Here is a 14,697-nt window from a genome sequence, read left to right as displayed (position 1 = left end):
TAGCGCCCTTTATATCATTTACCACCCACTTCAGAGAAAGACCAAACACTAAGACACTAAAAGTATAAAAGAAAGGAAAAGTATGTATAATTCATGAGCTTCCTTCAAGTGTTGCAAGAATCTTAAATGATGTAAGACGAGACTGATTCTATGGAAATAACAGTACCCCTCTCTCCAACCATTGCAACCCCGAAAGAGAGCTTACATTTACAAAGTGCATCCCCATCTGATTGCAGGTCAGATACACCCTGGTATTAAGATATTTTAATACACCCACTGCCTTTGAAGACGGAAAGTCTGAGTCTGAGCTAAATCAGTTAGCGTGGATGAGCAGAGAGACAGGGAGTGGGAGGGTAATGTTAAGTAGGTTATGTCAGTTCAGCGTTGAGAGTAGGGCTGGTGGGGGTGGACGGGGAACGCCATCATCTAATGCTGATCTGTTGGCTGCATTTTATGGGACTGGTGCTTTTTGCACTTCAGTGAAAATGACCCAGGAAGTTGCTCTGACAGTGCATTTCATAAATGGAGAAGCGTTGAAGTAAATGTGTTTTATCTTTTAGCTGGACTCTGCTGGTGGTGGGGGGGGTGGAGGCAACACTTCATGTCGCGACCTAAAGAAACTCAAGAACATCTAAGAAACAAAGTCACTGGCATCAGTATGGAAAGAGTTACAAAGCTATTGCTCTGGGACTCCAGATGATAGACATAACCACTATATAGTCACCCACTGGTTTCTGAAGCTTCAGCATTATCACTTTTGCTTTCTTTTTTGAGACAAAAGTAACCATATTTGGACATGTTTGGTGTTTTTTTTTGGTGATTTGGTTTTGTAGTTTATTCATCAATCGAGTATAATCGAGTAGGTCTCTGCTTAAGAATAGAAAGGTAGTAATCTCATTAAGCTGCCAAAGAAAGGCTATCAACAAAAGAGCACCACTATCTGTCCTAGGCAAGATATTCTTTAACAGAAAGAGCTGACTGATTGTTACCTCTGGGACCACTCTGCTAGTTTTTGCAAGACAGGGTCCTCCACTAACCACGCAGGAAAACTGTTCCCTCTACACATCAGCATTATAACCATGAGAAAGCAGCCAGGCCTACAAAGGGATGACATACAGAGTACTCCAAGGACAACGAATCAAAAGTTCTTTTCAGGAATGGAAAAGAGACACACATGTTGTCTCCTTTCCTGTTCTGCTACCATGTCGAAGCTATGGCAGTAGGTACAAGGCTATACCTGGAGAATCCCAGTTCTTGTCTAAGACAGTGGTCCAAGGAGAGCTTTTGCTGATGACCTGTCTCAGGTAAGGCTAAATAAAACTATGCGATGCTAAAGCACAGCATTACAGCATCATCAAATAAACTTCTAATGAAATTTATGTTTGGTCAATTTCTTTGTTGTAACAATGCTTCTTCACAATAAATCTTACACCAGTGGAAAGCCTGTTTATTTCCTCTTAAATAGTGCCAGGCTTGTAAGGAAAATGCTTTAAATGAATAAGGTCCTCAGCAGCATGAGAAAGAACCATGCACGGCTCCAACAGCCTGCCATGTCTTGCTCTGGCTTGGTTACACACCGCTATCCCATTCTTCAACCAGCATTTCTCTCTTATGACAAAAGCTCTTAAAGTACCAGTGTTTCTTGTCTCTTCGAACCTCAATCTTCCAATCAAATGAACAACACCAAGCAAGAGTCAATAGCAGAATGAGCTGTTTGGCACCAGAACACAAGATTTGGGAGATTTTTCATGGGTATAACCCACATACTCAATTGCGCTGCTCAACCCATGAATGCTTGGAGCGCTCAGAAAAAGTAGAAAAGCACTATTTACCATTTAGGTATAAGATTTATTGCCATTGTTACAACAAAGAAAAAAATGACCAAAAGCAAATGTCCTACTTTTTGTAATACATTTTTTTAACCACTGGCTAGGTTTTGTGCATAATAGATCAGACAATGATCTACATATGACAATGATAAGCTGACTCTATGTTTACTGCATCACAATCAATTTGACACGTCTATTAAGCTGATGCAAGTAAACCAAAGAGATGAACAGAAAGGAAACACATGAACAGGTTGGAATAGATATGTACAGTTACCCATGTTATCCAGCCTAGCCTTGTCCTCCTACCGCTCCTGTTAGGGTGACTGGGAGACAGTAGCCCCAGCTGGAGACACATGCCATCCATCACACACATACACAAACAAACACAATGTCTTCTCTCTCTGCTGCATCTGACAGTTTCTGACTGGCGACAGTAAACAAGCTCAGACGATTCACTCTGTAATGCTATCCCGGCTCTCCATGTCCTTTCTTCTCGTCTCCAATTATTTTCCTTCTTCTTCTTGTGATGTGGGAGGCTCCAGCCGCATTAGCACTTGTCTCCAAATACCTGAATGACTTACCTGAACTGGACAGGATTTCTGCTCTCTCTACTTGTTCCCTCCCTTCCTGTCTTTTTTCTGTGGTGGTTATTTTTATTCCTTTGTCCTCAGGAAGCAAGTACAGATCAGGTTCTAGGGCCATCAGCATTTCCAGGGTCCCACAGCAGCAGAATGGGAAGGGAAACATGGAAATCCAATCACCCTGTCGGGCACCCTCTTGATGACAGCAACTGACTGATACAGGCCTTAGGACAATGCTGTGTGATACACTGATGAATAATAGGATTGTTAAAAACACTGCATTTCTACATAATTACTGCTTATACAGTGTTCACGCACTATTTGACAGCATGAGATTTACACCTTGAAAAGTCACTTAGTGCACAGATCTGAAGAAGCTTGAACAGATGTGCCTTTCTTACAGCAAATATCAAATACGAGGTGAGGTTCCTCTGCTAAAAAGGCAGTTTGTAAGAGTTAGCAACATTAAGAGATGCATTTTAACCACAGGTTGAGTCATTTGGTCTGCAAGTATTTCTTCTTGCCTACAGTATTTTTGGAGCATCCTAAAGTGGATGTATGGACAGCAATCAACAAATAAATGAAGCTCAATAAAGGTTACAAACTCAAATAGTTTGAAGGACTCTCTTTCAACTATCATTTCAAACATTTTGTTCATAATGGGAAAATACTTTTGGCAGTAATATGAGAATGTTATAACCTTCAAATTGTAAAGTATGAGCTGTGTCGGCTTGCTTCCAGCCCTCGACAGTGACACTGTCTCCCCTCTCCCATTTAAGAGGCTTGGTTAGCATTAGCTTCATGGTAAATAAGCTTCAGGAACTAGACAACGACAGCTTTCAAATTAAGTCTCCTACGTGCATTTTGGCCTCACTGTTCTTCTGTCAAACAATTTCCAGTTGGATAGGTGAAAACTTCATGTAAAGGAGTAATTTGAGTTTAACCCTAGCCCTTGCCTTTAACCCTAAAAAGCTCAACTGGTGGACACTGCAAGGCTAAAATCTGTCTTTAATAATTACTGTGTTGCTTGTCTATAACACCCTTCTATCACCATGACCTTCCCATGACACTAAAGTCTGGGTACTGCGATAAGGTCTATACCAATAAGCATCTCTCCGTATTTGCTAAGTGTTAAAGGGACAAATCAACTCTGTGCTGTTTAACCTCTGTTTGGGGTTTAACTGTAAAAGCAGTCTGTTTAAGACATGTCAGATGCAAGTGTACTCAGCGGATCAAGTTCATTCAGCATAGGTGCAACTGCAGCTAACTTATTTTAAGAGCAGCTTGTCTCTTCTCTTAAAACTTGAATGACTGACCTAACCGATGGAAGTAAGCGCTAATGAATAAACCGAACTGTCATTCCCAGCGAGCCACGAGACACTGAGTGAGAATCTCCACAAAGCTGCATGGGTCACAATAAGGAGATAAAGTGATGAGAGACTCACAGGCGCTGAGCCCTTCTTGATGATTACACTGGGTGTGGTTGCCCTCAGTGCCCCAGTGACACCATGGTAGTACCTGAAGCAGACCTGGGTCTCAGCTGTGGAGAAAAAAATGGGATTAATGATGATGGGGAAAAAACACAATGCATAAAATACAATACAAGATATATGAATAGAATCTGGTAGTGATGGTTGCTGCAGAAGGATTTAAAAACATCTTTAATTCCGATCAGAGAGACGATCTAACAGGTGTTTTTAAATGAATCACACAATTACATTCAATTTCCAGTTGTACATGGTCATTTATTGGAGATAACTATAACATCTTGCAGCAGAGGGTTGTAGATTTTGGCTCAGCTTCAGGAGAAGAGATGGGGAGCACATGTGCTCCCAGTCTAATCAATTTTCCCTTTACAGTAGGGGTGTCCAACTCCAGGCCTCTAAAACCTACAGGACACCGGTCTCGAGGCCTGGAGTTGGACACCCCTGCTTTAAGTAGTGAGCTGGACCCAGCTGACACACGCAGAATCTCTGAGTGAAGTTTTCCTGAACTGGGGTTTGAGAATTCGTGTGCTTTGCCTTGCCAGGTAAGCTCCAGAAGAACACAGACTTTAGATTTCTGTAGTGTAGGCCTGTGCAAAGTGGTAAAGTAAACTCTGCTGGTCAGCCTGGTCCCTGCTTGGATCTGTGCCGAAGTGAACCCAGAGGCAGCCTCTGATTATGAAAAAAGAGATTTGGTTTGGATGTACGTGTATAAAACTAAACATTTATCTGTTTAAATTAGTTTATTTGTTAACTATTCAGTGACAGCAGTGACAAATCACTTGCTGGCTACTGAGAAACAAGAGAAGGACAGGGCTTGGGTTGTATGTGTGTGCGTTTGGGGGACACACACAAGCAGATTAAGGTCATACTAAAGCTCCATGTTTTTCTGCTCTGTCTCAAACATACTCGATGCTCTGACAAGGAAAAGGGAGCAGCAAGACCGCATGCAAGCTTAGTTCATGTTAACTGTCCCACACGCCATCAGACTGTTTAACTCCTCTCTGGAGGGGAGAGGGAGGGGAAACAGGAGGACAAAGGAGGGGGGAACAACTAAGCTGTAGTGCCTCTTCACCTCACTGTACAATACCTTGTGCAATACTTTTTGTAAATAGTCAACAGTGCAATAGACTCAATACTTGAAATGTGCAATTCACTTGTATTTTTATTTTTTATTCCTATTTATTCTATTTATCCCCTTTGTATATTTTATTTATATTTGTCTCTGTATTTATATATGTGTGTGTGTGTGTGTGTGTGTGTATATATATATATAACAGTTCTGTAACTGTAACTTCGGTCGTTGGTGTGCTTTTTTTGGAAGTCGAATTTCCCAGAGGAACCCACCCGAGGGATTAATAAAGTTCTATCTTATCTTATCTTATCTTAACTATTCCAGTCGTTTGGCTTCTGAGTGACGTGTGGGAGAGAAAGTATTCGCAAATGGCTAGAATCTGGAAAATGCACTTAAAATAATTAAAGTAAACATATGCTGTGGCTCTGTAATTGTCTGTAACACATACTATCATTAGGTTCTTATGGCTCGTACATTAATAGAAAAGCAGGACTTTACTGTTGTTGATGTTGTTGCTTTTGAGCCAGTTGGTATCCAGCTGCAAACAGGGGATCATTTTCCACATGAATTATTCAGACTACCATCACCATTTCTCTAATGACTGCTTGTTTCTAAAAATACAGAACATGGTGAAAAAAGCAGACTCCAAAGAAACCATTACTTACTGGTGTTCATTTTGTGCAACCAACAATTCAAACCTCAGTGTTTTTAGAAATACAGTAAAATGATAAAAATTACTGAGTGACAAAATCCTTAAATTCTCATTTACAGTTTACCATTTTATGTAATTACCAAATCCCTGCATGCATTGCAACCTTCATATTACGAAACCAGTTAAAGTGGTCAGCATAAGTGGACACTGTAAGTCTCAGCTTCTGACTGGAGAAGATTTTCAGGGTGACTGAGAGTACTGCTGCTTTTAGGACACGACGTAAAACCTTTTCTCCCGACTCCTTATCAGAGGCTGAGTCCCAGCTTTTTGTGTTATTCTGTATTGTTGATGTCTTATGAGATAATGTTTAGTTCTAGTATTATTATTAGTTTGTCTTGGTCGAGTTTTAGTCTGGTTTATGTTTTTTCTATGCTTCCCCGTCAATGTAGCGTTCCCTTGTGTCCCTCTCTCGCTCCCTCGGTCTCTTGTGTCAAGCTTGCTTGTCCCAGTTCATGTTTTTCCATGTTTCCTGTTTCATTTTGAACGTCTCTTGTTTCTATGTTCACGGTGCTTAGTTTTACTTTCCCCCTCATGTCCACTTCCCTTATTACCCTTCTGTGTATTTAAGTCCTCCTTCTGTTCTTTGCCGGGTCCTCTGTTGTTGTCATGTCAAGTCTCGTCAGGTTTTTTGCTACTGCTCATGCTCATGTTGATTGATTGATTGAATCTTTATTTTGAACATGTTGAAAAAGTACAACAACATAGAATTAAAAAGAGACAAACAAACAAAGCAAAGCAAAAGGAAAACGAGCAAACACAACTACAAATAGAATAGAATAGAATTCAACTTTATTGTCATTGCACATGCACAGGTACAGGGCAACGAAATGCAATTTGCATCCATCCAGAAGTGCTTTAGTGATATAGATATATTACAATATATATTAGCAATAATATAGATATGTGAGTATATTACAGAAATGGGTCTATTATGGTATGTTATAATGTACACGGTATGAAGTATGTTGTGAATATTCTATAACTATAAGTATGTACAGGCTGTAGTGAGTACAAGCTATGTACAGGCTATGAACAGGATATAAATATGAAAAACTATACAGAATATGAAATAAATAACTTTACAGAATCTGAGATATACAGTTATACAGAAATGGGAACTATGCAAGTTGTAAACAGTTGTAGGATTAAAGATTATCGAATGTACAGAATGATTATTTACACAGAGCTATACAGTAGTGCAGTTAAGATAAGTGAGGGTGTAGATAGTTTCTACAGAGGCTATATAAAGTGCTAGTGGTTGTGAGTGGTGGTTCAGTCCATGTTATTATTGTGTGTTTGAGGGTACAGTTGTCCATTGTGGGTGTGTGTATGTTCAGTCCATGAGTTTAACGTGGGTCAGATGTCAGGAGGCAGAGTTCAGGAGTCTGACAGCTGTGGGGAAGAAGCTGTTCCGGTACCTGGTGGTCTTAGTCCGGAGGTTCCTGTGACGCCTCCCAGAGGGCAGGAGGGTGAAGAGTCCATGTGATGGGTGACTGGGGTCTTTGATGATTTTCCCAGCCCTTTTCAGACACCGCTTCCTGTAGATGTCTTTTATGGCAGGAAGTGGTGCTCCGGCGATGCGCTGGGCAGTTTTCACGACCCTCTGCAACGCCTTCCGGTCCGAGGCAGAGCAGTTCCCGTACCAGACTGTTATACAGTTGGTCAGGATGCTCTCGATGGTGCAACGATAGAAGTTCACCAGGATGTCTGAGGACAGGTGGTTCTTCCTCAGAGTCCTCAAGAAGAAGAGGCGCTGGTGAGCCTTCTTGACCAGCTTGGAGCAGTTGGTCGTCCAGGTGAGATCCTCGGAGATGTGGACTCCCAGGAACTTGAAGCTGCTCACACGCTCCACAGCCGTCCCCTTAATGTGGATGGGTGGATGTGGGTCAGCATTCCTCCTGTAGTCCACGATGAGCTATATATAAGTTTCATGTTCAAAAAGGAGCAGGAAGAAGCATAAGCTTATTTAATCCCACCCCTTTTCCACTATCTAGTAATCAATAGACTACAGAAATACCTCCTTGCAATTACGTTATATGTTACGTGTATTTTTATTTATTTATTTTATACATATATCTTTCTATCTATCCATACATACATATATACAAATACACATATATACATATTTTCAATAACCCCAGTAACACCTCAAAGGATACACAACCTACAGATATATATACCCATACCAACATGCCCGTGCACCTGCACACACATGAAAGTATTGGACAAGGACACCCTATCAAATCTCTACCTCGTTTCTGTGCCCTGCAAAACCCAAATCCTTAAACGGCTTTTTAAACTGCGCCATGCTTGGACATTGCTTCATATCTTTACTTAGTCAGCTTCACTCCACACACAGAGATGCAAAAACTTTTTAATGTTGTACGGATACGAGGATGTTTTAAATTTAATTCCTCCCTCAAATTGTAGTGGATTTGTATGATCTCTGTAACCAGTTTTATGGATTATCCTTATGGCCCTTTTTTGTAATATAAACATTGATGTTAGCAAACATTTGTAAGTATTGCCCCAAACCTCTGCACACTAATGCAAATACGGTGCAATCAGCGAACAATAGAGACTGTGGAGTGATTTGTGGTCCAGAATGTGTGTTACTTTACTCAAGATTGAAACACTTCTTGAAATTTTGTTATGTATACGATTTATATGAGACTTCGAGTTTAATTTATCATCTATAATCACACCAAGAAACGTATGTTCAAGTACTCTTTCAATTTCCACATGATCTATATGAATCTGCACCTGTGCACTTCTAAGGGAATTCCCAAAAAAGATTATTTTAGTTTTACTTAGATTTAGCGATAGTTTGTTCCTGTTAAACCATTTTTTCATTTCTGAAGTAATTGTATCCAGCAGCTCCTTTAGATTCCCCCCAGAACAAATTTTTTTTATTTCATCTGCACATAATACTAATTTTAATATATCAGATGCCTTACAAATATCATTTATATAAATAATAAATCATTTTGGACCCAGTACAGAGCCTTGTGGAACACCACAAGCAATGTCTAAGCATGATGAGGAATGGACACCCAGCTTCACAAATTGCTTCCTGTCACTTAAATCATTTTTCACCCAGTGCAGTACAACCCCCCTTATCCCAAACCGTTCCATGTTCATGTTTCACATCTAGGTTCTTGCTCATTTTGTTGTCACAGTTTTCATTGTTAATCTTAGTTTATTCCAGTGGAGGTTTCAGTTTAGGTTTTCCCTTGTTTGGCCTTGTTGCCTCTTTATGTTATCAGCCACAATAAAGGCTCACTTTTTATTAAACCTTAGTTCATTTCTCCTGTGTCTGCTTTTGGGTCCGTTTCATAAATACACCAGCCTTCCTCGCCATGACACTCCTGACATTAGAGACAGTTTTACTGATGACTTCTATTGATGTTAGGCCAATCAGAAATCCATCTTTGATTGAACCCCAAGTAACTTGGGTTCTTGTCACCTGAAACATGCATTCTGACAATTCTGAAACTGGGAAAAACTTACAAATGACTGCAATGTCTTACTTTCAGCCCATCTTTCTATACTGTAGTACCTATGTTAATGGCTAGTTAAAGCATGGTAGTTCTATGAAAGCTGAAATGTTGAAAAAAACATTCAGGTAATGAATGAACTAATGAACACACTGGAACAATTAGAATAATGTTATTCATTCTGAAGATGTCTGAGATCATTATTTCATCCCACTTCACACTGTCAAAATTAAATATTTAGGTATCATCCAGCAACACACTCAGACAGAAACTGGTTCACCCGAAAGACAAAACTCCTAAACTTAACTTAACTGTGGTGTATGCTGAGAGACCAAACAGCCACTTCACAAGCGCATGGCACAACATAGAAGAGCCACCTCCACAGGACAAGACTCAGCATCCATCTTCATCTTAAGGATAAAGGACACTCTTTCGAGGATGCTAATGTTCACATTTTGGACAGAGAGGACAGATGGTTTGAAAGAGGAGTGAAAGAAGCATCTATGTCCACTGTGAGCGACCATCTTTGAACAGAGGCGGTGGTTGACGACACCAACTCTCTGCCATCTATAATCCAGTTTTGAGATCCCTTCCCAGACACCTTAACGCCCACTCACATCCTGGGCCATCTGACCTCAGGAAATCACATGATAGGGTGGGGCCAGGTTTCACAATGAGCTCACCCGAAACCCTGGCTGATTGGGACCCACACCCGCTTTCACACCTTGGCTCATGTGATTAGGTAGAGGATCATCAGGGGGTCCTTTGTCCCTCTTTGGGGGGAAACCAAATCTGGGACTCTCCACCATTTGCCCCTTAGAACTGAAGAAGCTTCTCGGATGAGAGGTGAAACGTCTTCAAGCAACTCAAAGAAGTCCAGACGCTTTTCTTTCCAAGCTCCTTAGACTACGATGACCTGGATGACTGAGAACCTTCACAGACCTTTAGGTATCAATATTTCTCCCAGACTGTCACAGCTTGTTAACCCTAATTACACCCCTCTGGTAAAAATGCTATTCAATTCAAATCACTTTTACTTGTATCACATCAAAATCCCAACAACAGTGGCCTCAAGACAAATATCTGTGGCGTAAGAGTAGACTAGTAGTCAAGACCGCCAAGACCAAGACAATACCAAGACCAGAGGGTATCGAGACCAGGACAAAACCAAGACCAAGAAAGACCGAGTTAAGACCAAGACAAAGTCGAGACGAGACCAAGACAAAGACCAAGACAAAGACCAAGACCAAGACAAAGACCAAGACAAAGACAAAAAAGTCTTTAAACTGCAGCCAGATGCTGCTTCGTTTACGGGTGTCAGGCATATTTATGTGTTTTTGCGACGCACTCGCACAGCCCTCCTCACCGCTGTCTACTGTCTCACTCACTCACTGAGAGGACAGACGCACGCTCCACTTGACTCTCACCCTCTCTGTTTTTCACATAATGATATTATCCTATATCCTCGCATGTGATTGGACACAATATGGAGAATTGGAGCATAGCTGAGCCACTGTGTGAGAGCTGAGCAGCAAAAGGAAATTAAGTGAGGAGCGGCTCTCGCTCAATGGGAGTCGACTCTTCTGATTCACTACAAAGCACTCTCTAAGCACGGCTCTTAGAGCTGATGCTCTTGTGCATGACACATTATCGAACGTTACATTGTGTGTCATGGATACTGTTGACTTCAAATCTCCCGACCACTATGTCGATCTGAGACAGCAAGACCGAAACAGCGAGACCAAGACAAGACCAAGACCAAAGTCCGTCGAGACCAAGAGAAGACCAAGACCATGTAAAAGTAGTCTCGAGACATCCAACTCTACTTAAGAGGCGGAACACGTCGTCTACCAATCGAAGGTCGGTGCCCCCCCCCCCACCTCCTCTAGTATGCATGTCAAATTATCCTCGGGCAACATACTGAACACACTGTGTGACTGGGTGAATGAGGCTTATAGTAAAAAGTACTCTGAGTGCTCAGAGTAGGAACATATCAGTCCTTTTACCATAACAAATAACTGCGTACATACAGAAAACAATGAAAAACCGAAGACAAATTGATGATTGCATCCTTGCTTAAGAAAAACACTTCACAACATCCATCCAAGTGAAAAACACTCTCAAAGAGGTCGTTTTGTGTAGGTTCTCAGTAATCCAAGTCATGGTAGTCTTAAGCGCTTGAAAAGAAGGTGAATGCACTTCTGTGTGTTTTCTAAAGACATTTCAACTTTCATCCAAGCAGCTTCTTCAGGTCTAAAACCAAAAGAGTCCCAGGTATGTAAACCGTAGTGTGGGTTGTCCCTTAGGAGGTGGTCACTGACCCACATTCACAGCAAGAGTAAAAGATGGCCTCTTTCGCTCCTCTTGCAAACCGTCTGTCTTCTGTGAACACTGGCATCCTCGAAAGAGTGAGCCTTGTCTTTTACCTCGATAAGGGTTAGTCGAGCGTTTAGAACAAGGTTACACTCAAGAGCAAGAATGCCAGATTAGAAAATACCTAAAAGAGTAAGCAGCAACTCAAAGCTGTTTGCATTTAGCAGACGCTCTGCAGAGCGCTCAAAGGAGAAAAAGAAGCATTTAATATACATGGGTCTCTGATCAACAGCAAGCAGGGCAGATACTCTGACTTCCTAACTGTACTTTCTTACTTGAAAAGCTGGCGTTATTAGCAAAAACAAAATAACTGTACACAGCAGTTATAGCTGTGCTGTGATTCTGTTTATATTTATGTGTAAAATGATAACTCTGGGAAAAAGTTAAAAGCAACAAAAGGTCTCTTACTGTTCAGTCAAACTGTGCACAGCTGCTCTCTGTCACTCTGATAAGCCTTGCTGAAAATGAACACAACAGAGAGAGCGGGGGGCTTTTCCTATGTTAGGAAAGCAGCACTTTGTTGCAAAGTGTAAAGATACTGTCTACAGACTTTCTCCATCGCCATCCACTACACTGATATGAAAAGGCTAAACTCTAAAAGCTGGCAACACTGAACACCACAGTAATTAAATGTCTGAGTACAGCCCTAATATTAAATCAAAACATTCGTTTGTTTTGTCTTGGGTTTTTTATGTCTAAACTAAGCAGTTTTTATATGTTTTTATATGCCATTTTTCATATATATTTATATGAAAAATGGCTAACAGGAAGATAAACTACTGGTTATATCAGCTAACATGTTGGCTGTAGCTTAAGGGGCAAAAGCTTGGCTAATGCTGTAGGAGTTAAAACCCTGGCATACAAAGAAATGTGTTAGTACCAGTCGCACTCTATCTATCTATCTATCTATCTATCTATCTATCTATCTATCTATCTATCTATCTATCCATCTATCCATCTATCCATCTATCTATCTATCTATCTATCTATCTATCTATCTATCTATCTATCTATCTATCCATCTATCCATCTATCTATCTATCTATCTACATGTAAACTATGTAGTTTGTATTCAATTAGCTGTTTTGGAGGCTTCTCCATGCTGACGAGAATACATTTCAGAGTAAGTTGAACAGATGTCTCAGAGATTAACGTAGCATCTTCAGTCATATGAAGGTGAAGTCACAGGAAAAATTGACTTCTACTTCCTGTGTAATAGAGGTTAGTGGGAGTGGAAACACCTACATGACTTCATGGTGATATGGGTATTCTGTGTTATTTGTATCTCTCTTACTCCTACGCACAATTCCCACATTCCTAAACAGAGTCACTGTACGCCATTTATGAATGTCTGCCTGCGTTTGCTCTCTCGCTGTCATGCTCGCTCTGTCTCCATCTCTCCCTCACTCTGATGATGGGACTTGTGGCTGGTGTCTCTGTAATACCATTACAGTACTAAGTGCCTCACAGGCTCAGTGCACTCTGTCCTTTGTTCATTTAGACTTTATATTTCAAAAGACCTCAATCCGATATCTCCACATTATTTTAAAAACACAATCACAATGCAGTCCAATCGAATGGGCCAGGTTGGTTCATGGCCTTCTTCCTCGTTTGTTTGTTTTAGCCGGTGCTAAGATTGTCAAACGAAAAAAACAAATAAACAAGAACAACATGATATTATTCAATACTAAAAATCTATTCTGAATTATATATAGAAACTCATTTACAATAGTATCAATACCATTTCAATACCAACTGCACTATCTTTGTCTTCTCCAGCTGACAGTTGAAAACGGCAACGTTAATGTGCTACACTGAGCTACACTTTAGGAGGAATTTCAGAGGTCGGTAAATCTCTCCTTTCAAAAACAATGACGTATTAAACAGTTATTATAAATGTTAACCTGGCCAGCAAACGCATTAACATTAGCCATTCAACTATTAGGAACTACCCGATATCAGCCATCTGTTTTCATTAAGGTAGAGGCTAGCAGACTGTGGTTAGAGGAATCATTATCCCTGGATGAATGGGTTTTGGATGGAGTGGATTATGGACCCATGGAGAACCAGGCTGGTTGCAGACTGTACAGCACAGCAGGTGAACTGAGTGTGGAGAACTAAACTGAGCAAGTAAAGAGTTAAATCCAGAGTGGGACAGGCAAAATTCAGTACTGGCGAGCAGAGCTGAGGATGTAAGCATTTGGAGACGGACGGAGCAGGGTGAATGATGGATGAGAGATGGATGAGAGGCTACAGTTAGATGTGCACAGGATGATCGTGGTGGGAAGTGGTTGGTGGCTCAGCTGCAGGGGAGGGGGTGGAGGAGAGGGTTTAGGGTGTGGTTTCAGGGGAGGCTGGTCATCACGATTGGAAAGCATCACTAATGTGCCGGGGCCAGAGAAGAAGCGAGGTGGTAGTAGTGAGAGGAAGGAGCTGCCAAGCACTGAGGAGCTGAAAAGCTGCCGGTGAAAGCACAACAGTACTGAAAAGCACACTGTAAATAAAGACTCGCCTCACACTGCCGAGCGCGGGTCATTCCTGCTACGATCATAAACGTTAACTTTTCTGTTAGAGCCAACAGTGAGGTCAGCTTTAAAATGCAGGCAGCGACCGGTGAGTGCATCTTTTTGTTAGCATAACTAATACCGCACTGTCCCATAATGCTCTTCTTCTACATTAGATTATTTAGATGTGTTAGGGTAGAGCAGCACAATAACTAGGCTTATTAGTAGTTTCTTGAATATATTTTAACTTCACAATCTGTAATCAAATGACCTAAACCATTTTCTAAAATGAATAATGATAATAATTTAATGTTAAATACTTATTTTGTATTTATTAGTTAGTTAACATATCAAGATATGACTTGTTACTTGTGCTGTTGCAGAATGGGGTCAAAATCTTCCCCATGGTACTGAAAATGGTATCGAGTATTTAGTGTCTTCCTTTGTATCTGTATTTACTTTAAAACTCGAGTATCGTGACAACAATAACCAGTGCTCCTATTTTGTTTGTGTTTCCTTTGTAATTAACTACATTTCATTATCATAAGGTGGAGTGGTAGCAACATTGGGTTTCTCTGAGCTATAAAATTAGGGACCAGTTATTCTCCTCAGCTAGATACCAGATGTTATATTTAAGCTTCG

The 14,697-nt window shown here is 40.8% G+C and overlaps 1 protein-coding gene across 1 annotated transcript in view; it reads right to left on the bottom strand.

Annotated features, from left to right (window-relative positions):
* hecw1a (HECT, C2 and WW domain containing E3 ubiquitin protein ligase 1a) overlaps positions 1-14,697 on the bottom strand; it is a 98,390-nt gene that overhangs the window by 60,293 nt on the left and 23,400 nt on the right. The window contains exon 6 of the mRNA XM_085419485.1: positions 3,856-3,950. Coding sequence (XP_085275611.1) covers positions 3,856-3,950 — 95 coding nt within the window. The remainder of the gene's footprint in view (positions 1-3,855; positions 3,951-14,697) is intronic.

The sequence above is a fragment of the Rhamphochromis longiceps genome, linkage group LG9 (assembly GCF_057381845.1).
Source record: "Rhamphochromis longiceps isolate RC_006_pf linkage group LG9, R_longiceps_female_GT1.1, whole genome shotgun sequence".
In the NCBI taxonomy this organism is placed as follows: Eukaryota; Metazoa; Chordata; class Actinopteri; order Cichliformes; family Cichlidae; genus Rhamphochromis; species Rhamphochromis longiceps.
This window is presented reverse-complemented; position numbering and strand designations above follow the sequence as displayed.